Source organism: Amborella trichopoda, chromosome 4 (genome assembly GCF_054954075.1).
Source record: "Amborella trichopoda isolate Santa Cruz 75 chromosome 4, AtrichopodaSantaCruz75HAP2 v2.0, whole genome shotgun sequence".
Lineage (NCBI taxonomy): Eukaryota > Viridiplantae > Streptophyta > Magnoliopsida > Amborellales > Amborellaceae > Amborella > Amborella trichopoda.
Window position 1 is genome coordinate 729686 of NC_142339.1, and position 25768 is coordinate 755453.

Here is a 25768-nt window from a genome sequence, read left to right on the forward strand (position 1 = left end):
AGAAACACGGATTTTTTCATGCAATTGCTAATGCTAAGAATATGTAATTCTATTCAAAACTTTCGAATTGAAGGGGTGGATCGTGAAAATGGTTTGGATGCAGAAAATGCTTTGGTAAATCATTTCAAGAAAGCTTTATAGTTGAAAATGATCTAAATCTATCCATTCAAGAACTACCATTCACGAAATTATCTCCAGAACAAGCAATATGGTTGGAAAGAAAATTTGAGAAGCAAGAAATCAAAGATGCGATGTTTGGCCTTGGAAGAGATAAGGTTCTCGGGCCTGATGGTTTCCCTATGGCCTTCTTTCAAACATTCTAGAATATTTTGAAGGATGATATTATTTAACCAATAGAGGAAAAGTTAATGTTACAATAAATTCGACTTTCATTGCTTTAATCCCAAAGAAAAAATGTCATTGAGGAGGTGAAAGAGATTCGTCCAATTAGCCTAATTAGTAGCCTTTACAAAATAATTGCAAAGGCTTTAGCCAATAGGTTGCAATAGGTGAATTATTTAGTGATTAAAGGACCACAATCAACATTCTTGAAAGACACGCAAATCATAGATAGTATTTTGCTAGCTGAAGAGTGTAGCCATTTAAGAGTAAGAGAGGATAAACGTAGCCTTATTTGTAAGCTAGATTTTGAGAAGGTCTATAAATTTAATTGGAGGGTACTACAATATATAATGGGCAGAATGGGGTTCTAATCAAGGTGGAGATTGTGGATATATAGTTGCCTATCATCCACTCACTTCTTCGTACTTGTGAATGGGAAGGCGACTGTTTTTTTTTTAAGGCTCTAGAGAGTTACGATAGGGTGACCCCATATCGAATTTTCTATACACGTTGGGGGTTAAAAGTTTTAGTGTGATGTTTAGAGGTGTGATAGCAAAGGGAATTATTTCAGGTATTAAATTTGGGAACAATGGTTTAATTATTTCACTTACAATATGCAGATGACACCATCATTTTATGAACCAAATGTTAGGGAGATTACATGCTTGTGGATTTTTTTGAAAAAGTTGAACTTGCTATTGGGCTAAAAATCAAGCTTCACAAAACCAAACTGATTGGTATAGGATACCTTCAATCTATTGTGTCAAGAATGGTTGAGCTGCTAGGTTGTGGTGTTGAGGCTTTATCGTATACGTATTTGGGTATTCATTTGGTGGATTGTAGGCCTCCAAAATCTATATGGGATCCGGTGATGGAAAGGTTTCATAAAAAAATTTGGATTTGTGGAAAGAAAAAACTATTTCTCTAGAAGGAAGATACAAACTAATTAAGTCCACTTTGTCAAACCCACCAGTTTACTTCATGTCCTTATTTAGGATGCCAAATCAGAGTGAAAAACTTCTAGTAAAGTTAATGATGAATTTCTTATACGGAGATGAGGAGAAGTAAAAGATATTACATTTCATGAGTTGGGCAAAGGTTTGTGTACATACGTGTGGCTTATAAAATGGTGGTGGAGAGTTCAGAATGTGGTCGGCAATGGAGAAGCCACATTGTTCTGGTCTAATAAATGGATTGGGGATTTGAGATCATTGTTTCCTGAGGTATTCTAAAAGGTTTCTAACCCTCTGGTTTCTGTAAAAGATGCTAGTGGGGAGGTTTACATTAGTATTATTTATCTATTCTTTAAAGGTACATGAGAGTTATTGATAGCTTCATTGAGGAATATAAAACATTGTTGGAGTTATTACATAATGTTTACCTCAATCCCAATAAAGAGGATGCAATTATCTAGGATCTTAATCTCTGTGGTGATTTCTCTATTAAAACAGCCTATGACCTTTTATTTTGTGATCGAAGTTGGGAGATGGACCCAGGGCTCTTTACGATTAAGAAATTCCATGTGCCTTTAAAAGTTCAACTGTTTCTATGGATTCTATGCCAAGACAAGTTAGCAACAATTGATAACTTAAGAAAGCAAGGATGCATTATCATCAATGTTTGCATTCTCTATAAGGCTAGCGATGAGACAGCTCAACATCTTTTCTTATCTTGCCCTTTTGTTCTTCGTCTTTGGAGTTGGGCCTGTCAAAGTTTTAACCTTTTATAACATGTCTTACAAAGTGTTAAGATGTTTATGTATAATAGATTTTCTCCAGGTATTTCGAAGGTGGGTGCTATCTTATGGAGATCTATTTGGGTTCACATACTTTAGAGCATACTGAAGGAGAGAAATAGAAGGGCCTTTGATAGTATTAGTACAGATCTATCAACGTTGATCAAATATTTTGGCGGTAGCAGCAGACTGGTTCTCTTCTCATAAAGATAGTGGCATCATCCCAAAAAGTCATATCATCTCAAATCCTATGATATTAAAAAAATATTTGGTGAAAAATAAATTAGCCAAAATATCCCTTGAACATTTCAAAAGTATTTTAGTTAATTTTATAAATTATTTTTTTAATATTTTTATTAGGTACATTTTGATGAGAAGAATAGACGCCTAAAATTTCACATGATTTGGATTTGTAGAAAAAAACTTAAATTTCAAATATGGACCATTAGGTGTATATGTAGTTGTAGGCTAGTGAGCCTATACTAGCACTTCTCATATATATATATATATATATATATATATATATATATATATATATAGGAAAACGCTACGCAACACCTATAGGCAAAAATGAACAGTGATTTTGCCTATCCCCATCACCGTCCAAAGTTCATCGCACAGTCACAATTATCCGGTAGTGTTTCATTTTTCATTGTTTTTTTTACAAATCGGAATGACTTAAAATTTGGAGCGTGTATTCATCAAAAATAGGGGAATCTTCGAAAATGATCAAAAATAGGGGAATCTTTGAAAATTATAAAAAAAAATATTTTACATTAAAAAAATTGACCAAAATACCCTCCAAAAGTTTCAGAGGTATTTTGGTCAATTTATTTTTTGCGAATATTTTTTTTATATTTTTATTAGATGCGTCTCAATAAGATGTACATACTTTTCAAATTTTAGGTCATTCCGACTTGTAGAAAAAAAATGAAAAATAAAACACTACCGGACAATCGTGACCACGAGATGAAATTTGGATGGTGATGAGGGTAGGTGAAATCACTATTCATTTCTGCTATAGGCGTTGAAAAGACTTTTTCATATATATATATATATATATATATATATATATATATTTTATTTTATTTATTTTTTGAACCAAAATCCCAATTGGGTTGGGTCTGGGTCCAAGTTTTGGACATGATGGATCAAATCCACGTCCAAAATCCTACACCTGAGTTGGGTCTAGGTCCAGGTTGACCTGATTCATTGCTAAGCGTAGTCAAATCGGTTATTTACTTATTTATTTATTGAAATCACACAAAAATTCATTGATAAATCTTTATTTTCCATCATCAACAGGGGAATATCATGTGTATATAGCAAGTGATTTGGATTATATTCCTTTCCTTTTCTTTTCGTTTTATTTTCCTCTCTAAGCTTGACATTATTGGTGGAAACTTGAAAGAGGAGATATCAGAGGCAAAGGAGAAAGAGAGAGCCATTGAAATCCTCTCCAAGTTGACTGCACAATTCATCTGCAAGTTCAAGACCGTCTAAAAACTGGAATTCTGTACTCTCTTCTTATTCATTTGCTCGAGTCCATTACAGCTTCCCTTCCTCCCATCCCACTGCTCTCCACGAAGGTCCGCATCGTCATCGTGACCAAACATTTCATGACGATGGTGTTGTGCTCCACCATAATTTCAAGTTTCTCTTACAGTTCACTGAGGTTTGTTACATGGTTTGCAGCCATGGCATTTTGTGTTGCATGATACCTGACAGTAGAATTTACTCTTGGTCAGAGGATGATTTACGCCTTCTCGACCATCCCGGCCAATACAGTCACCTTCCAATATATTCAATGTTCCTAATCAGGGAGGCCGCTTGTCTGAGTGGCCCATTCATCGAGAATCTGAAGATAAGGGCTTCTATTTTGATCCCAAGGACTACAATTTTAAGATCTTTGCTAAAGTACATTTCCGTCATAGAATTGATTGCCTTCGTTTCCTAAGTATTCAAGTCATGGACCGGGCAATGGAGAAGATCAAGAAAGGTGCAGATGCTCAGCATTCTATTCTCAAGAACTTACGGTATCGTGTGTATTGGCCACGCTTGGTACTACATGAATCGGACTCATCTGATGGTTTTTAACTTGAAAAGAGAGGAAGGCGAGATCAATTCGGTCCGGCCATGGCCTCGGGAGGCATATAGTGATTGTTACTTCAGCATTGTGAGGTGGGATGATCGTTTCTCCTTGGCGTACGAAGACTGCAAAATCCAAGTCTTGGTGAGGCTCAAAATTTTGATCTCGGTGCAACATACGAGTTCTTGGACGAATAACACAGAGGTTACTTCTTGGATTGGCCTAAACAACCATTCATTTTGTTTGGTGACACATTTATCTATGAATTGGACCGACCCTATGCATATAATTTGAGGAATGGGCAAATAAATCCCATTTTGGGACTAAAAAATATTTATCAGTATGGGTTTTGGCCTACAAACTTAGAATCTTTTCATGGAGTTATTGCAGCCAGGAGAAAATATGAATGGACGATCATGTAAAACACACTCTCTCTCTGTGGGCGACCCCTCCCCTCTTGTCAATGGCAGGTAATGGGCCTGGCCCGGGATTGGACCAAAAATGTGCAAGGTCGGCATGGTCCTGCCCCAGCCTGAAAATTTGGATTCGAATTTATGATAAGTGGCCCGAGCCTGGCCCGGAACTATTTTTAACCCCGGCCCTCATACCAGCCCAAAGGCCAAATTTCCATCACTTGTCACAAGGTCCGAAGTTATCATTATTCATAATTATAGTCAATTTAGCATTATGAAGACGAGAGTTGGAAAATGTTCAATTGCCCATGTGATGCTTGAGTCTCACACTCTCTCTCTCTCTCTCACCCACAATTAGTTTCAACAAAATATTGTTTGCCAAACAAGCAACACCATACCTCCAGAAGAGAAGCATTAAAGGAAGAGAAAATAAAAAACAAAGAAAGACATAACCCACTTCCATGAGTGGATTCAATATATCACTTTCCACTTGCATTTTCTGGGATCTTTACCACTTCATGAACAGCTGAAAAATCATGGTCTCCAAGACCCATGCCCTTGGCCTTCTTGAAAGCCTATTTCACAGAGCACAAAGGCCAGTCAGCTAAAACCTCAGTAGAAGGATTGTTTAAACAAAATTACCAAAATACCCAATTCCTTTACAAGATCTTATCCAAAGGTGTCATTATGATACATGCCACTGATTTATTTTCATTGACTGGCAGATGAGAGGCAAGAAAAAAGCCCTGGTATTCTCTTGAAATGACCAGTTAAGGCTTAATTTAAGGGAAAAAGTTTATGTAGGGTTGCAACCTTATACTGCAGAAGCAAGATACACCGCAAAAATACCTTAGAAAAGGGTATTCTGAAGATCGAAAACCTTCTAATTGATCATCTAGACCTTGAAATGTATAGATATAAAAATAAAAAAAAAAGTTCAAGCCTAAAAGTAGTGCACATCGTAACAAGTTATCCGAGCAGTCTACATTCAAGTTTTTCAGGTGTTTATAGGAATATTTGGTCTGCTCCATTTTTCTAATTTAAATTTCACAATTAGAGCTGAACTCGGATTTTAGAGCCCGCATAAGGTTTTCAACACCAGAACTATATCTTCTGGCAAAACTTAGGGGTGTGCCTTATTAATATAAGGTAGACACCTCATACAAACCGCACCCTAATTTAAGATGTCCTATGGGGGCCATAATTTCAAAAACGGCAACTGGCTTTGGGATATGTGCATACGGTTACACCCTCCAATAACAAACACTATCAACATCCACTATTAATATACATTATTATTTTGAAGGGTGAGTTATCTATGTGTCTCCTCATAGATATGATTCAAGTTATCCCATGTTGATTGGATGGCAAATAGTTAGCATACAACAAATCACATATAAAATATAGCATGATAAACATAGGTGGTGTCTTCCCGTGGACATTGCTCTCATCTTATCCTCAACCGTCTCATCAAAATTAGATCACTATGGGTCTCCAATCACAAATTGTATGTGCGGGGAGAGACCAAAAGGTCCCCCTTTTTCACTTTTTTTAAAGAAAATCACAATGTCAGACCTTTTTTACTTTTTTTAAGAAAATCACAATGTTAAGAAACACCCCCCAATAGAAATACAGACATGTCAAAGATTTTATGCTCCCATGCGAGCATTTCCCCCAATCACTCCCCCAGGTAAAACCCAATTTAGAAGTATTCTTGCACTCTCAAATTTTAATTCAAATTTACTATGTATGTGCTTGAAAATAATAACATCCTAATACCAAGTAGAGACCATCTAATTTTTGGACGGTGAAAGCGAACTAATTAAGAACTCGCAATATAAGTTTTTCTTTTGAAAATAATCATATGGCGATTCTAAGGTGGATCGCAAAATTTCAGACTGAAAAGTCCCCCTAAGTAGCGCTTGCATGTGAGAGTAAATATATAATATGCTCCCACAGGACCACAATTACATGCTCTAAAGTAAGTGCAGTGCCTATTTTACCATTTTTGTTTGCTTAGACAACTCATAATCTGTAAGATAGCCATGCAACTTTTTGGCTACTCATTTAAGAGAACCAAATCTTTGGCCCCTACTCGATAGCAAATATGCATTACATCCCATAAATACATTAAGCACTGATGTCTGGCAGATAAGACACATTCATCATCCATCATCATCATCGTCATAGTATTACTATTCTATGATTCTCATCACGAAAAGGTATAGCATGGAAAGGCTCTAATGACATATGGTACACAGATGGGGCATCCACTGCCCATTCTCCAATATAGATGGTGGAGATTAACCGTATCATGGCGAGCATTCATTAACAAGAACTATATAATTTTCAAAGCCCAACTGATCAATGAAAATAGAGGGAACACAGGGAGTTCATTGCAGTCTTTCCCAAAATATCATTATCATAAAGTATTTATCAAAAAGAAGAAAAAAAACATTTGTAGTAGTAGCTATGGTAGAAATAGCAATCACAATGAGAGAAGTGGGAAGAATCAGCCATTACCTCATTGGCTGCAGCAGCAATCGGCATGGATACGTTTGCCTGGTCCCCGAGTGCAATAGCCAATCTCATATCTTTTTGCTGATGCTTCAATGGGAAAGCAGTAGGGTAACTTCTTTGGATCATGGCTGGTCCCTTTTGTGCAAACATCGGGTTTGCCATTCCACCAAGGGCCTATCATATATTCCATCTCAAGTCCTAACATTATGCTTATTGCCAAAAAATAAGACCAACAAATAGATGGCTACATAGAACTGGACTATGTTATACTCGGAAAGGGCATCCACCGAAAGTTCCTGATGACAAATGGTGGGGATTAACTTCTGCAGTGTCACCAAGACACAGTTAATCTCCACTGCCAGATATCAAGAATGGAATGTGATGCCATAGAGAACCATATGCCATACCCTGTTGAATCATGGCATATTGTTCCCAGAATTACACAATGATAATATTTGCATAAAAATGGTTCTTATAGGAAAGAAAAGGATTCAATTATCAATACCAGGACATCAAGAAGGGTATTCTGGTTCAGTCCACTTCCATCTGCTAGAACAAGTCCTTCTGAGAATGCATTCATCATACTGGAGAGAGAATTATAGTTTTACTTTCAGAAACACCAACTAATTGGAGAAAAGAATGACTAAAAACATGTAGTGTTTGCAGCTCAAGTTAACATTCAAATAAAAGTAACGAACACATTTAACAATAAACAAAAACTAACAAGAGCAGATACGCAATTTACAATGGCTGTTATTGTACTCGACCACAAAGAAGATGGAATGCTTCAATAAAGCAAGCAAACAATCAACTATTGGTGATTTTAGGGAAGCATGCCATGTGAACAAACGCAAGCTCAATCATAACTGACCATGTGACAAATTAGCTTATTAGTCGAGGGAAGGAGAACCAATGATCCCCAAATTATGAAAAGATATATGCACAGTCAAGGGCAGCCTTTACCTGCCCATTATCATGTTGACAACAAGCTTCATGTTGGCCCCATTCCCAACCTGCCCCAAATAGAATGACTTCTTTCCCATAACATCAAAAGCTGGAATGATTTCCTCATACAATTCCTGAATATCGAACCATTCCAGAAACATGCATCATTAATAGTTTTTTTTGCATCATTAATAGTTATTTAAAATAAAATCCATCTGGTCTAACCCCTCCTTAAAAGTTAAAACAAAGAAAAAACTTGAAGACCAACATGATTAGGAATCAAGGTGAGGCAGTCCTTAACTTCATTGCTGCGAGCACATGTGCATAAGAATGTGTGCGTGTACCTTTGTGTGTGCATGTGTGCGTGTGTGTAAAAGGTAACCTACAAAGGTAACACTTAAGAATGTGATCATGGGAACACCCAGACCATCACATACCTTATCACCAGCAGCAAGAATGATCAATTGACCATCTTCAGCAGGTTTCTTGCTTCCAGACACGGGAGCTTCAAGAAAGCGCCCACCCTTTGCAGAAACTACCTGCATGAATAGAACAATCAGAGTAAACTCTTCAGGTAAGCATACCAATAGACTTTGGAAAATTGTAGAACAACCCATCCAACCTAGCTTGTATGACTTCATAAATTTTCTTCATTGGTTTCATATATTATTATAAAATCAATTCAGAAAAAACGACTATTAGTGTATGTCCTATTTTGACTACACCCACGACAACCCATTTGTCTCTATTTGAATTGTGTCAAAAGCAGGTTTTGTTCTAGATCTACGAGCCTTGGAGATTTTCATCATTTTCCTTTTTTTTTTTTTTCTTGTTAGCCAAGACTAAACTAATTTGCACTTGGACTTTCATACTTTGTTATATCATGGCACATCAAAAATAGAAAATCACTTTAAATACTGGCTGTCATGGTTATCTGAAGTTCTGAACCTTCAATAAATTGATATCTACAAAGCTGTTGGTGTTAGACTGCTTATTTTATCATCCAAGGAACAAAATTCAAACTTAAAGCTGCCAGATCTAAGAAGCACTAAATTGCATCAATTTTAAAAAGGCAGCATAAAACCTCATTGATCTTTGATGTGGTAGAAGCATCCACCGTTGACATGTCAATATAACCTTTTCCAGGACATATTTGCTCAAGAACACCACCTTTGTCAAAAATGACCTACAAATATTTACCAAAATGAAAGGGTCTAGATGAGGACTTAGAAGCCACGGAGTATATTCTTAATTTAAATATTAAAAAAAACGAAGGGAAAGAAAAATCATGTACTAACCGAAAGTGCAGCAGAAGGATCTGACAACATTGCTATGGTATATTTACACTTTTCTACAACGGCTGCTGGGGTTTCTCCAACTGAGGCACCAAGCTTTGCAAGCTCTTCACACTGCAAGGAGCCAAAAAGAATTAGAACCAAAACTGCAAAAATTTCATCGAACAAAGTAATACTACTAAAAAAAAAAACTTGAAAACATGATGACTTATACAGATCATCTGAAGACATATAACACCTCATAATTTGTAATTTGCCTAGTAAATATGCAATCGATGCTTTCATTAAATATTATCCTAATGAATTTACTCTCTTTCTCTCTCTCTCCCTTGTTTTTTTCAATTGAAAAACTATTATACCAATATAATATGTTGAAAGAAAACAAGCTGAAATGGTAAACACATTCATTCCTCAACCCCAGAAGGGTGATTATTATTCCAACTTGATCAAGCATGCACTGGATGTTGCACAAAGTGTTTGCGCGCACATAGCCACATGTACATTAGAAGGTGCTTCAACACGATGAATTCTAATGACAATAAACTATATGCAGTGTCTAACAGTAGAAAAGAAGATCAAAGTAAAAAGCATCTATGTGAAATTATTATACATTGATCTGCAGTTGTTATAAAGCATTTCCAAAGAGAGGGGAAATTCAATGCCCATGTCTTTCATAAGGTCTGTCTCCTTACAGCACCCTCTATAATTTTCGTAAGTTTCCCACCTAAAGGGTGAAGGCATGCAGAAAACCAAAGGGTTAGTGGTGATAAACAAGCAAGACAATGCAACGCCTGGGTGCAACCTAAAATCTTCAGTTAATCTCTTTTTTTACTGGCCTTCCAATGAGGAGACTCAAGTATCAAAGATGATCATGAAAAAAATCAGGGATAGACGATTAAAAAATTGTTAGTCGATGATCAAATTCCATCCTACCAAGCAGGTAGCCCACAATCCTGATCCAGATAAGTGCAGACATTTCCCCTATCTATCAACGAATATATCCCTAACCTACCTCCGTGCCTCAAGTCCATTGAACAAAGCCAACCAAAGCAATATCTCAACTTTGTTGGCACCACCTTTGCATGAGAAACAATGCAACCTGTGAATTCCCTCACTCCAACAAACATGCCTTTATCCCAAAGAAACAATGACTGCCCCTAGGACAATGGGTATGAATTCAAATGGTAATGTATTAGGAAGATAGACGTGGCATTTGACGGTTGGCCTCTGAAGTGAAAAATCATAAAAGAACTCCAAAGAATCAAGTCATCCCTTACAATATCACAATGAACCTGGAAGAATGTCATAGAGTAACCATCCAGGTGCAAAGTTGTGACCTTGTTCAAATCAAAAACTTATTTTTGTGCAGCAATAGAACTTGCCCTTTAACAAAACTTCTCAGAAACCAAAACTAAGGATGTGCCAATGTCAGATTCAAAGAGGCCTGAGTCATAAACTTCAATTTTAAACAAAATTTGAATACTTGAAGATCAATTTTCCCTTTAGGACCTATCCAATTCACACACTACACCTCAATAGCTATATAACTTGGACACGCGTGTCCAAGGTTTTTGGCACATGAGACACACCATGGACACAAACACATATCTGACAGCTTTGTTGAAAAGTGACTCTAGAGACATTTAATCTCACATAGAAAGCCACCCCCTCTATTGACCTTTGTGACTTAAAAGGCCAAATTTGTGGGAGGGTATTTCTAACAATTGTAACCATGTTGGATGCTACACACATATCTGAGTCAAATTCTTTATAGCTTAATAGAAAAATGAGAAATGGACTTTCTTGTATAATTGCCCCTCCACCAGCTTTAACAGATCTTTAAGTTACATGCCACTCGCAAGGGCTTCCTAGAGAATAGAACATCGAACTAGTGAATCTCTGAGAATCATTGGCCTTCCCATCCTAATGCATGGAAATACAAAGGGATTTCTTGATGATGAATCTTCTACTTATTGCAAAAACTATGTTTACATAACTCACAACTGATTGAGCCAAAGATGTCAAAAATTCTCTAATGTATCTACAAGAAAATGAGTTAAACCATGGGTACACCTGTTTGATGCAACCAACTAACTGGAACAAGCCACTAAGCAAGCTAAGACGTGAACTCTTCAAACAAATGATCACACCTAACTGACCTAGGAAAGAGCTTAATAAACCCTAATAGTTGGCAACTCCAGTCAAATACATTGTTTAGCACTTCATGATCAATTGTCCGAACCTTTTACTGACAATAATTTTACTATTACAGCAGTATTTTGGAACCTGCTGATTGAAATAAAAATTAAGGGAGAAAAAAAAGGAATAATTTGGTGCTTATTTTGGATAATATATTGTTCGTCTTCAACTAACTTCAGCTCAAGCTATCATCAATTCTTAATTATCACCACAACCTAATGAAGTATGCATTTAACTTATTTACTTTCGACTTACGACCATTTTTAGTGAACACTTATGCAATGCATCTTTGAGGGTAGCAAAAGTTTCAAAGAGAAATATGCAAACAACAAAAAAGAATAGCAAGTAATCAATGCTAACAACACATTCACAAAAGTATTGGAAGATGACAAATGGATGAAAAGTCACTAATTCAGTGTTGTCTTTTGAAGAGTTGACAATTGTAAGCAATAATAGTGATCCCATTATGGAATTAAATTCATGTGAAATGATCAAATATGAAAAATAAAAAAATAAAAAATCATAACAAACGGTATGTTGCATAGGCTTCCAATTTCATTTCAAGAAAAGAAGAAAAGGAAACCATGCATACAGGAATAATGAAAGAAGCATAATAATTCTAAACAGGAGAATAGATCCACTAGGAAGACGAATATAAAGAAATTCAAACATATAATTCATGCAGAAATGAAGCAAAAAAATGCACGCTTCGGAAAATCCATTTTTATTTGGCTTGAACAAAAAGAAGAAAAACCCATCTTAAAAAAGAAAAAAAACCCATTAAAAATTAGCGAGTGGTAACAAAGAACACAGTAGTACCTTAGAAAGAGTTCTATTCCAGACAGTCACTTTGAAACCACTTTTGATGAGATTAAGGGACATGGCCTTCCCCATTATACCTAGGCCCAGAAATCCAACCTCCATCTCTGTCTCTCTCTCACACTCAGGGTGCCAAAGCTTCTGTTCTCCCCTCTCTCTCTAGACTGCAAAAACCTCTCTCTCTCTCTGTCTACAGTCTCAAGTCTCAACTGTTTAAAGCTCGACCATCGTGTTCTTTTTCACTATTTTTCTCCTTTGTGGTGTTTAATTACTAATAATTATTTTTTATTCCAAGAATGATCAGGCCAGACGAAATGACTATAATACTCCCTAACTATACCGTAATGTCAAAGAAATCCAACTGGTAATGCAATTGCAACTCAAATCTAGTGGTTGTATAATTTTCGGTGATTTCGCCGTCCAGCTGAAATTTCGGTAAAATTCTAAAAATGCAGTATTTCGGCTATTCCGTCTGTAAAATTATGAAGGGAAAAGTTTATATGGAGCCGAGGCTCTAAACAATCACATTCGAGCCTCCCTCAAAAATTTCATTAGAGGAGATTATTTTGATGCCCAAAATTCCTCAAATTGATCATCTCAACATCAAGATGCATGGACATGAGAAAGAAAATTGATTTCAAGTTTTGAAAATAATGTATTTTGTAATGCATTTTTGACCGTCAATTTTCAAGATTTTCAAGTTTTCGTAGATTTGTCTATCTACACCATTTTTCAAGCTTTAAACTTTATAAATAAAGATGAAAATATATTTTAAGGCTATCACAAAGATTTCCATTGTTGAAACCATATTTCTTGATACTATTTAAAGGTACGCTCTAATTTGATTGTTTAGAGCCTATGCTCTATACAAACCACACTCAATTCTAAAGCATGCAGTATTTCGGCTATTCCGACCATGGTTAAGGGAAGGAAAGTTGTTTCATGCGGGCTCGACCGCATGACTATATATGCAGTCCAAAAAATGTAAAGCATCCATCTTAAAGATGGAGGCAAGTAGGTGTTCCATCTAAAAACAATAGAAACTAATGGTCCAAATGTTTTTTTAGTAGAATTATTATTTCTAGTTCTTAAAATTTACTTATTTTTTCATATTCATGATCTCCATATTAGATAATACATGTCCTTAAAAATTAAATCCAAAAATCCATCACAAAAATAGATTTATTAATAGGCCCGTATTTCTACATAGGCAGGCTTGGCCTCATAGAAACTGGGTGCTTAAGGGAATGACCCCTAGACAATTTTTTTTTTTTAAAAAAAGAACTGCTAATGTTATGGCCCTTAGGCAATATTGGTCTTGAATAATAATATACTCAAGCCGCACTAAATTTATGCCACTTAAACCCGGATTTTATACATGTGGATCTTATTCATTCCTCCGTTGCAAGGATGTTTTAAGTTGAATTTTAATGAGAGTTTAATCGATAGTTCAGATGTGGCGGGAATCGAGGGGTAGTTAGAGATTGGAATGAAAATATTATTTTTTGTACATGCAGGTCCTTACGGGGAATATGACTACAAATGCGGCTGAAATAACTTGGTCGCTATAAGGTTTGAAGATTATAAAAGATAAGCAGATGGGCTCTTTATTTATAGTGGAGTGGGATTTTTAAATACCATTAGGTGGTGTAAGAAGGAGAAAAAGATTCCAAGGCAAATGAGGAAGTTTTTGTTACAAATTATCGATTAAGTGGCCTTATTGGGACTTTCATTTTATGTATACAAGGAAGCAAATGAAATAGCGGACGTGTTAGCAAAAAAAGGGTGTTTCTCTCCCTGATTTTGTAATTTCTGATGATGTAACCGTGTTGTTATGATCTGAGCTTTGTAATTCTACGATTGATTAATAAAAGAATATGGTCAAAATAAAATCAAATATCTCATTTATTCCAATACACATGAAAACGATACAATGAGAATTTACATTTGGCAGTTGAAATCGATCATGGCCATTGGACATGAAATCTAGGGGCTTGAAGTGTGACATTGATTGGACTCAACATCCTAAATATACTTTGAAAAAGTATATACAATAAGATCGTTTATTTTTATCACGCACCTCAAGCTGGCTGTCAAATTTTATATTTAACAACTAAGTAATTGTGACTTCCATATATCATAATATAAGATAATATTAGCTTGTCACTTTTTATGCCATATCTATTTAGTGGATTGTATATTAAGGCTTTTAAGAACTCAAAATCAATTATTTCTAAAATATTCTATTTTTTAAAAGACGTATAATATTTTAAACCATGCAAATTTCTGAGTATGTATATTAGCGCTTCGATGTATTATGTATATTGAAAAACATAATAAAACATATGAAGAGAATACTTACCTTTAATACTTGAAAGTTACTTTTACTCTCGCAATCAGATTTGAAATCGAGTGGCTCAAAGTATGCCATTAACAGCCTCAAAGCTACATAAAAATTTGTTAAATATTATGATAAACCCCGAAACTATCTAATTCGACGACAGAGGGACTAATGTGAATTGTGACCGCTTTATATTAAAAGAAATGATCTTATAAAATACAAACCCTACAAAATAAAATACTCCAACAAAAAGAGATTGACACGAAGAAATTTATATAGAGCCAATGCCCTAAACAATCAAATTAGAACCTACTTCAAAAATTTCACTAGAAGAGGTTGTCTGATGCTCAAATATTCTCAAATTGATCATCTTGACATCAAGATGCATGGACACAAGAAAAAAATAGATTTCAAATTTTAGAAATAGTGCATCTTTTAGCGCATTTTTTTACCGTCAATTTTCAAGATTTTTAAGTTTTCATAGATCTACTCGATCTACACTATTTTTTAAGCTTTAAATTTTATAATTAAAAATAAAAATATATTTTAAAGCTTTCACAAATATTTGCATATTGAAACCAAATTCGTCGATGCTACTTGAAGGTGCGGATTTACTTCGATTGTTTAGAGCCTCGGCTCTATACAAACCGCACTCAATAGTATAGCCAACGAAGAGACAAGGAGAGCAAGGACAAAACACAGACATAAACAAAGAAATTAGTGGTTTATCAAGTTGGATTACCACCTTCCTGTCATTAGGATAATAGTGAGGGTAATTTGGTCATATGGTCAACCATAACACTCCAATTTTTGCCACGTTATACTCTTAGTCCCTCAGAATGTTGGATGGTGACGTGTACAGAGAGGCCAACAGGTCATATGTTGGGTCTTTAGAGAGAGAAAGAGGGGTCTAGAGAGAGAGAGAGAGACCGAAAATTGGACTCAAAGCGAACATGACGTTACAAGTGCAAGTGATTTGTCTATTGAACTATTAAATCTCTTTTTCTTTCCAACAGCTTATTGCCCACTCTTATTCTTCTTGTTTTATATATATTCACTCTTAAATGGCAATATTCATTCTATTATATTAACCTTTTGCATGGCAATACCCTCCATTAGCTATGCCTTTTTTTTTTATTTTAGAGACCAACAACTATGGGTGGCTTCATTTGCTTTTGTCAAATAAAATTAAAAAATTATCAAAATAAATTATTTTTATTTAGGGATTGTATACAATGAGACCATTTACCATTATACAAAATAATCACATTTATTTACGATCATCCGATGTGAAGTTTGATAGCTTGGATGTGTTACAAAGTTCGCGATTTTTTTTTTTTGAAGTTTTAACTTATTCAATGGAATAATTGCAGCTACCCAATTCCACATCCAATGCTCACCTTGTACCATAGATAAATGGTTTTATTCTATATTTTCCATATTTTACTTATCCATCTTTGATAATTCCAAAAATCTCATTGAAATACAAATAACTAGCCAATAATTGAAAATGGGTAAGTTGTTAAAAATTTATAAATAAAATATATTTCTATAAATTTCACTTAGAAATAATATATTTTTGCTCGTCTTTTGTTAATAAAAACAAACAGTAGAAAAACCAAAAAGAAGTAGGATTTAGGGTAGTTTCAATTTTCCTTGGGGTGGTTATTTGTCTTGGTTTGTATAACGAACAAGCTTCTTATGCTTCCCCGTTCTATCCTCCCTTTTATCGAACCGTCCATTTTAAATGGAGGGCTAAGATTGTCCCAATCACGATATCACATCTCTATGCTATTTTATTTTTATTTTTATTTTCTATAAACTATTTTGACATCAAATTTTGGACATCCATTTCTTTATTAAACTCGCATTAACAAAAAACATAAAAAAATTTATTTTCAATAAAATAAAATAACGAAAATACCCCTGAAACTTCGCCAAGTATTTTGGTCATTATAGTTTATCGAAAAATTATTTTTAATATTTTTGTTAGATGTGCCCCAATGAGAAGATGTCAAGTACCAAATTTCATATTCATACAATTTGTATATAAAAACTAAAAATAAAATACTTGTGAGATATCGGATCTAAAATCAAACGGTGATCAAAATTGTACAGCCGGATAGTTGAGTGAGGATAAAAATTCCATGCTGTAAGGGGGGGGAAGTATAGAAAGTATGGGTGGCTAAGTGGTTGATTTTGATACCTCCATCCCGCATTTTTTAACCGAAAAGAGCTCCGGATGCGTTTTCCTCAATTCCTGCTTAACCGGGCTTGGCATTGGACCGTACAACCAAGCGGTGCTATTCCACCAAGGAGGAATGGGGACCGACCATCCAAAGACATCACTGTATTCAGCCAGAAAAGAGGTAATACCTGTTTCTCGTCTGAAGACTGCAGCCTTCAGCTTAGTCGTCATCTTGGGGCTGTGCTGTCCTCGCCAGATTGACATCAACTGTCTCTTCGACTAGCGCGCAAGAGCCGTCTTCAATATGATACTCAAAAAACATATTCTACTCGTGCAGGAGTAGGATGTCTTTATTTACTCCTTCGGCTAAAACCCTACCTCAAATTAACTTTAGGACTCCAAATTATAGGATAGAACCTTTTCAACCCATAGATTAACCCCAACAACGAGAATAACCTAATTATACCCTCTTACGTATTTGAAAAAAATAATTATGTCTCAAACTTGTATAGAAACCATCCCTTGCCCTTTCTAGATATGGTGAGGCTTAGAAAACTAAAATTTCTATTTTTTTTTTTCTGAAAATAATCATCCAAGGAAATAAAAATAAAAATAAATAAATCTAAGGAAAAAAAAATGTCTCCTAAGAGGAAATATTAAATAGCCTAGATTTAAAATCAAATCAGCCATAATTAGTTTTACTTGAATACATATCCAACCCTTAAAAAAGGTCGATTTCAAATCTGCCCACAAAAATCTTTAAAAAAAAGAGAAACAAAAATATCAGAAAAACCAAAAAGTATGCCTGGATTTGAAACAAAATCCGCCATTTTTTTTTTAACAGATCAAGCCCAAAATGGCAATTTCAAATCAACCTTCCCGTCTTAGCAGAGCCTAGATTTGAAATCAAATCTTCGATTTCTTAGGACAAAATCTTATACCAAAAAGGCGCCAGCTCAAATTAGCCTAAGAAGAAAAACATCTTTCCAGGGGAAAAAAACAAAACATAACAAAACAAGAACCACCAAATCTCTCTCTCTCTCTCGCTCAGCAATTTTTTCGTGCATAAATCAATCTCTCTCTCTCTCTCTCTCGCTCAGCAATTTTTCAGACACAGTCAAAGCTTCAATATTATGGCAGATAAAATTAGTCGCGAAATGAGTCACGCCATTGCTGCTTTCCCTGCAACAAATCCCCCTCTCAGAGGGGTACACAGTAGAGAAATGAGTAGAGCTACTGTTTGCTTTCCATGCGTCAATACTCTCTTCCCTCTCTCTCTCTACTGTTGCATTCCCTGCATCAAATCTCTCTATGCTTAGCTTTTCCTGCATCAAATCTCACACATACACATACGCACACACAACACATACGTACACAGACAGAAGAGAGAGCACGTAAATGGAACGGAACAAAAAATCAATTGCCTCCTTTGTTGCAAAGATAATACGAACTGAATAATTGAATTGTAACAAGAAAAAAAAGAATTCGGGAACCTCCAGACTTGCCTCTTCACAATGAGAGAGGAAACCCTGCAAAAAAGGGCTCGTGAGAACCCTGACCACAAGAAGTCCCATTTTTCTCCTACCTGTAACAATTTAAGGCCGCCCTTCCACCCACCATGTACAAAAATACAAGAATTCGATTGGTTTCATCTGTATGCTTCTTCTTTTTTCTTCCTTTTCTCTTTCATCTCTTTTTCTGTGCTTTTAAATTATACAGTCACAACTATACCACAACTCGCAGAAGGCCAGGCTGAGGTTCACTGTAATCAAGCCCTTCCTCTTCGATCAAGTACCTTTCCACTGCAATGGGGAGCCTCGCAGGTCGAGAGCCCTTCGTGTGGTGGCCTGTGCCCACCAAGATCAAGACTTGGAGTCGACGAGAGGCTGTTCTTGCTGTGTTTCGAATGATGGCGAGCTCATGCTTGAGCAGATGGATGGCCTCATTCACATGGAGACCATGCAGGTCGATCAGCCGCTCTTGCGCTCTGGTATGAGACTCTGAAGGCGATGGGTTCCTACAAAAGATGGGAGTTTTCTTCTATCTCTTGAAAACAAGTACTTGAATTTATCAAACCTCCCTCTCTCTCTCTCTCTCTCTCTCTCTCTCTCTCATGACTTGCTTAGTCACTACAAATTTTGACAATTAAGAACTCTCCTTCTCTTGAAAATATTTTTTGGCCAATTAAGGTTTTAAAAATTAATAACAGATCAAAACTCCAAAAAACTAGCATGCCTTGCATGATTCTCCTGCTAAGATCAGATGGAAACTTTTGAAATATTGGATCAAAAAGTTTGTTTTAATATGCTTAAAACTATTTTTATAGCCTTAATTTTTTATCTAACCATATCTCTTTTTGGTGTTTCTTTTTGTGGAAAACTGAACATTATTACAGAAATTCCTATTTTTATAATTCCTTTTCTTGGTAAGCATAATTAGCAAATAAGAGACCTTTTAAAAATTTTCAATCAATGATTCTACTTCTTCTACCTTTATTTTTTGTTTATTTTTGCTATGCTCCATAATAGACTATTGTTTAACACCGAGAGTTAGATAAAACACAAAGGAATTATTAAGGAAAGATGGATACAATATTTTTGCAATATTTATCATTGTGTATATAAAAGACACATATATTTTTAAATAAAGAGACGTTTAGGGATGAAAGTTTCAATAGAGAAAAAGAAAGGGATAGATTTTGGAAATTTAAGTCATACACCTATTTGCTCTCCCTTCCATATATATAGAATGGAGCTTTCTCTCCTGGAAACAAGTATCAGTTGTGACTTTCAAAAACTAAGAAACCCAACTGCCATGATAGAGCAGGTTAATCGGTGATACTACAAAGAAACATTCAATTATCCGACCATTCTGAATTAATCGTCAAACATTTTTTTTATTGTTGGCAGTTAATTGTGATTTCACATGACAAGCCCGACAAATTTTGTCCCAATTTACAAGAAAATGAAATTCAAATGCACACGGTCACCAGAGATGACTAACCTCTGTTGGAATATGGCATCTTTGGCTTTTCCATGAGCAGCCTTCATCTTCATATTATGCCATTGACCCTTCAGGCTTAGCTCCTTAGCGAGAGCCTTGTTTCCAATCAGATATGCATCTCGTGCCTATTGCCAAAGATGGAGCATCCAAACAGATATTGATCAAAGATGACAATTATAGCACAATCAAATGAACTGTGGAAAAACACATCCCATTAGAGTCAACTACATGATGGATAGTGATGGAGAGTGTGATCCACCAGAACAGGACATGCCTCGAACTTCTACTCTTTATCCATCATCGGTCATCATTTCAATGGATGGTAACGACCCTTAAGGTCTTTTCCCAAAACAAAAGTTTTTATTTTTCTACATAAACATACCTGTTCAAAGTATGCATTCCTCAGGCGTGCATGATCCCGAGCTTCTTCTCTCAAATCTGAATACATCTTTGCTGACATCTCACCATAAAGAAACAGAATCAAGATAATGGCAGCAACCCGTTCGTTATTCAACCAATGAATTACTGAAGGGAAAGTATACCACAATCCAATGGATTGTAGCATGCGTAATACACCATCTGGGTCATCACCGCTCAATGAACAGGACGGTGATGTCGAGAGAATTGGACCAGCTAGACCAGGACATGGTCTACATTTTGGTTCCACTCTCTCTCGCCACCACCGTCAATCATTTGATCAAGATGCTCACCGTTGGATCTAGAACACGTTCCTGTAAAAGAGATATTACAAAATATTTACCAACTGTATCTCCAGTCTCTAGCCATGGAGCCAAAGGAGCTGACCGTGCTGGAGAATAGTTTTGCGATCTATCACCCGTAACTGACCTCCCATTTCCACCTAAAGAACTAACCGAAAGTTGGGAGCTTCTACTCGAGCCGACACTTCTCCCTACAGAGCCATTCCTTTCATATTTCCACTGACCCGAATCCGGAGTTGCAAGCTTTCTCACAGCTGCTGCAAAGTCAATCCCACTTCTTGATGCGCTAGAGAAGTTGGGTCTCCCATAAAGGAAACCTTCTCTATCATCAGATTGGTAGGCGTTGGATGCTTGATGGAGATCATCTCCAGTGTAGCGAGAAAGGCCATTCTGAGCCTCTGGCACTGGGAGAGCTGGAAAGTCTAGTGAGCTAAGGTTTGGAGCAGACATGGTCTTTGGGGTTAGATTCTGGTTCAGACCACCATCAACTTGAAGCTGTACATAGAAAAATAAAAGACCCATCCTTTTTTTGTTACCAAAAGAACTCAAAAGACAAGAAATTCCAAAAGACTTACTTTTCTTTTGTTATGTGCACATCTTTTTTTGTCTGTGCTCACGAGCACAACTTGATGTGTGCTCCTACCATTTGATCGATCAAAGGTTAATATAAAATACAAGATGAAAGAAATAACAGAAGATCCATCTTGATATCATCACATGATCTGTCATGGTTCATCAGAGTAATGCTTCAAGGGAAAGAAGACTATAAATGTCTATGAAACAACCAGAGTCCACTGGAAACGTCACCATCCAACGAAATGGTGGAATGACATGAAAAGAGTGTAGGACTTATCAGAATGACACATGATCAAAATGGGTAGGTCTCAGTATCTCCATCACCATCCATCATTTCGTTAGAAGGTGATTTCCCAAAAGGACATTTGTTTCCAAATAGCCCAATATTAAACCTTTACATTCCCATGCTTCAAAGACCAAACTAAACCAACAAAATTACTAACGAGGTGCATTACAGCTTTTCAACAGGTTTGAGTCATTTAGTCCAGACTTACTTATCAAAGAAAAATAACAAAAGGTTTTAACTCAAGTTTGATTGCTGGGTCAGCCATTGTATTAAATGAGCTTCCTCTGACAGTTTCCCTCCTTTTCCAACACCACAGTCCATTGATTTCATTTTTGTGGGTGGGTTTCCAGTGCAAATGGTTCCAATACATTATGGTCATACCATCAGGTCTCGAGTGCCCTCTAAAACACTGGTTTTAATGCTAAGTTTATATTAATAAGTTCAATATAATTTCATAGCAAGACAAGGAAGAAAGCAATTACCTCATTGTAAGGAGTGTGGGAATTATTTTTTCTTGAATTATTGAAAACAATGTTTTAGATCCCAAAGATGCAAATCAATCGCAGATCTGGATCGAATTTGGGAGCCTGAATCCTTATTTTTTATCAAAATTTTAACCAAATTTCCACCAGTTTGGCCAATCCAAATCAGTAAAATGGGTTGGCAGTCCAAATCCCACTTCCGGGTTTTAGAGTACTGATTGAAAAATACACTCATTACTCTCATAAAACACAAAGACACACCACGTCCTAAAAGATGCATAATGGACTTACAGCTTCTGATATCGCAGGAATTCAGACAAAACTTTCCAAGAGAAGGACATGGCCCAGGCACTGAGCCACAAAATATAACAGCTCGGATTTCAAAGTATACCTCGAGTTGTGCAAGCATCTCAATAGTCAAGCTCAGATCACCCCCATTTGCATAATACACATCTGCTAAGCTTTCCACCGCAAAACCAGGGAACTGAGTCGCCAAGAACTCCACTGGGTTTATATCACCATCATCTAAAAGTGGTTGTTCCCCAAGGAATTCACTGAGGAAACCAGCACTGGGATCACCACTGTAAAGCTGGCCCTCCCTTCCCTTGTTGAGATTTGAGTCCTGACTCATGAAGCGCTTCTCCCATAAGTTAGGCACTACAAAACCATCCGAACCTCGATCTTCCATCAAAGCAGGCATTGAAAACCTAAGCCTCTCATTTATTTCATCACGGGGGTGAGCTGCTATGTTCTGTATCTTGCCCAATAAGTGCCCAGCACCCCCCAAACTGCCAATTGAAGAAGACCTTGGTGTTTCAAAAGCATCATTTAAGGACAAATTGGCAACTGACAGGTTCCCATGCCCTTGCAGTTCTTCTCCTAAAGAGTTGAAATCAGGGGTAATATCATCAGGAAGTTGTTGACACCAATATTGGTGGGCCTCTTCATCTGATTTACTAGACTCTGTTCGATCTAATAAGATCGTCTTGCCTGAATTTCCAGGGATATTGGCCCTTGACAAACCAGGAGTGTCAGCACTTTGAGAGGGAGCTCTAAGGAAAGACGGAACAAATTCTGCTGCATTAGGGTTTAGTGATGGCTTCTTAATCACAGAGTCTGGCTTTGAATCTTTTTTAGTGGGAAGACCTTGAATTGACAAGTTCATCTTTTCCTGAATGCAAATGGAAGAGATAGTGGAGGACATAATAGCAAATCACCCCAATCCTGAAAAGGAAATCAAATAGAATGGCTTAAAGATGATAAGATTAAATCAGCAAAAAATCAAATAATTTTGACACAGTTGCTTCATTGTTTCAAAAACTGTCCCAAAATTGGAAAATTGTGATACCTGGTAACTCGAATTAGTTTGATATGATAATAAATCCTATCCAAATCAGCACAATGCAAAATAAAATCATCTGGAAATATTAAGCTACAAAAATCTGAAAACAGACATCCCATAGCAAGCACTATCTGGATAGAAGTCTGCTAATTTAAAAGTGTGTTGATTAACACAATGGTAACTTGCAATTATACAAGAATTAGAAATGATAGCTGTTCCCAAAATCAAAACCCCCCACTCCCACCCCAAACATCTTCCAAGTGAGAAAAAAAAACAATTAATCACCAAAAAATCAATCTTTTAACTACAAACATGTAAATATATCGTAAAAATAAATAAATAAATAAAAATAAAAATAAAACAAAGAAGTAAATAAAAACACATGACTCATAACATAACATGTCGTAGTAAAATAAAATCAAAACCCTCTTTCAAATATGATAATATTTTAAAAATATCAAAATTAAATTGATGTCTGTGCAAACCTCGTCTATTGGGTCACCAAAAGTTCTCAAAATCAACTACTAGAAGCTCCAAATCCACCCACGAACTATTGCCTTCGTTTCGGAAAAAATCAAAAAAATAAAAAATTTATCAATCTTTCGATAAATCACAAAAGAGCGGTTCTTGGGGGCTTTTTCTCACCCTAAAGGCCACAAATTTTCCATTTGGGGTTTAGAATACCCCCTAAAACCCTTTTATCCCCCTTTTTGGGGAAAGAAATTAAATTTTTTACTCTTGCCGAGGGTTTTTTTTCCGCCCGCCCACAAGTTGTCACAAGGCAGCGCCTAGGCGAGCGCCCGAACAATAGTGCCTAGGCGGCGCCTTGACCGCCTAGGCAGGCGCCCAGAAGCAGGGCACATAATGAGCCCGCCCAGACTGGCCTAGGCATTTTTAAATTTTTTTCGCCTAGGCGGTTGGGGGGCCCGCCGAATTTTCGAACATTGCTAGAGATTTCTAAAAGGGAAACCAACATCAAAACCAACAAATAAAATTATTAAAGACAAAAAAGAAGACAAAAAATGAAATAAAAAACAACTCAGATAATCATGAACCAACAAAAAAGAACCAGAAAACCAGAAATGCAAGTCCACAAATAAATAAAACAGAAAGATCACAAGCATGCAGGTAAACTTATAAAATTTCTTCAGTCCAAAAAAAATAATCAGCCTTATAGCTTCAATCCTAATGCATACACTCAATCAAAGACTTTTGAATTTTTAAAATCTGTATTAAATGTCCAGACATATCCTCTGAATCAAATATCTTAGCCATTCAGCTAACCCAAAGGAAAGCAACAATAAAAGGTACCACCAAGGTTAAATAAAATGAAAGAGAGCACAATGAGAAGACACATGTAATAAGCTAAAAGGAAAACATAGCACAACATACTACACTATCTACCGTAACAAAATAACTAATTTCCTTCCAAGAAAATATATGATAAAAATAACCATTAAACTTGCAGGTACACATTTCTATTACAGCTTCCAAATCTCACACACAATTTTCTTTTTAAGGAAGGGTAAATTTACATAAAAAATCCACTGATCTTTTCTGAGAGAAACCCTAGAAGAGTAAAACTGTAAAACTCTTCCAAAATATAAGACAAGCCTCAAGTTATTTTAACAGATTTTCAGGAAGAGATATCAAAAAACTCCTGAAAGATTCAAACCAGACACATATTTCTTCAGAAATCTCTTCTTCTTTCTTCTTCTCTTATAGATCTTTTTCTTTTTTTGACAATTACTCTTATAGATCTTTTCATCACTTCTCCACATCTTTTACATCGCTCTCTCTAGCTTTCAACTAATCCTTTCCAGTCTCTTCCAAAAATTGGCAAGGTTCAAATATTTTAAACTATCACATAATTTCTAACAAATATATTAAGAACTAACCTGTTTTTACAGGTCTTTAAAGCATTTTTTCATATTATTTCATAAATTTACCGAGTAATTCAAAGAATACAGCATATAGTGTTCAAAAATTTAGGTAAACAAAACCACGACCACTTGCAAAGAAGAAAAGAACACTAGTTCTAGCTTCTTTTTCATCAGAAAACATTAGCTTTAGCCATTTAACAATCTATGCATGCGCTTGAAATACAGAGACCATAAAGGAAATAACTCATCATCAGAAAGAGAAAAAACCCACAGGACCAAGAATTTACAGTCCAAGAAGAGAAAAAGAGAGAGAGTGAAGAAGAATCGTGAGCGGAAATAAGGGTTACCTTTTCTGAAACTTATGGGAGGGTAGTTTACAGGGAAGATCGAGGAAGAAAGGTCCATGGAGAATTGTTAGGGTTTCTGATTTTTCTGGATCGACAGAAAAGAAAAGCAAAAACCCTCCTCTCTCTCTCTCCTGTTTCTAAACCACGACTTTTAGAGCGAGAAAACCCACCTAAGAAAGACAAGAGAGATTTTAGAGAGAGAAACTCTTCTGAGGAAAAAACCCCACCCCTTCTTTTCACCACT

At 36.1% G+C, this 25768-nt stretch overlaps 2 protein-coding genes across 3 annotated transcripts; both read right to left on the reverse strand.

Annotated features, from left to right (window-relative positions):
• Positions 1-4827: 4827 nt before the first annotated feature.
• Positions 4828-12544, reverse strand: GLYR1 (glyoxylate reductase 1). Of its 2 annotated transcripts, none has more exons than XM_088864186.1 (8): positions 12358-12544; positions 9343-9453; positions 9129-9230; positions 8482-8583; positions 8063-8178; positions 7605-7683; positions 7103-7234; positions 4828-5154 (listed from the first exon to the last, which is right to left on the reverse strand). In XM_088864186.1, the coding sequence occupies exons 1-8, from the start codon at positions 12460-12462 to the stop codon at positions 5059-5061; spliced, it is 843 nt and encodes a 280-aa protein (XP_088720312.1). In that variant the 5' UTR covers positions 12463-12544; the 3' UTR covers positions 4828-5058. The 2 variants fall into 2 exon arrangements, with proteins under 2 accessions (XP_088720312.1, XP_006849731.1); XM_006849668.4 differs by having other exon boundaries at positions 7103-7273.
• Positions 12545-18287: 5743 nt separating this feature from the next.
• Positions 18288-25768, reverse strand: CID7 (CTC-interacting domain 7). Its single transcript, XM_011627022.3, has 6 exons — positions 25525-25768; positions 22344-23176; positions 20650-21103; positions 20272-20342; positions 19890-20014; positions 18288-18903 (listed from the first exon to the last, which is right to left on the reverse strand). Exons 2-6 carry the CDS (start codon positions 23154-23156, stop codon positions 18612-18614), a joined length of 1755 nt encoding a protein of 584 aa, XP_011625324.2. The 5' UTR covers positions 23157-23176; positions 25525-25768; the 3' UTR covers positions 18288-18611.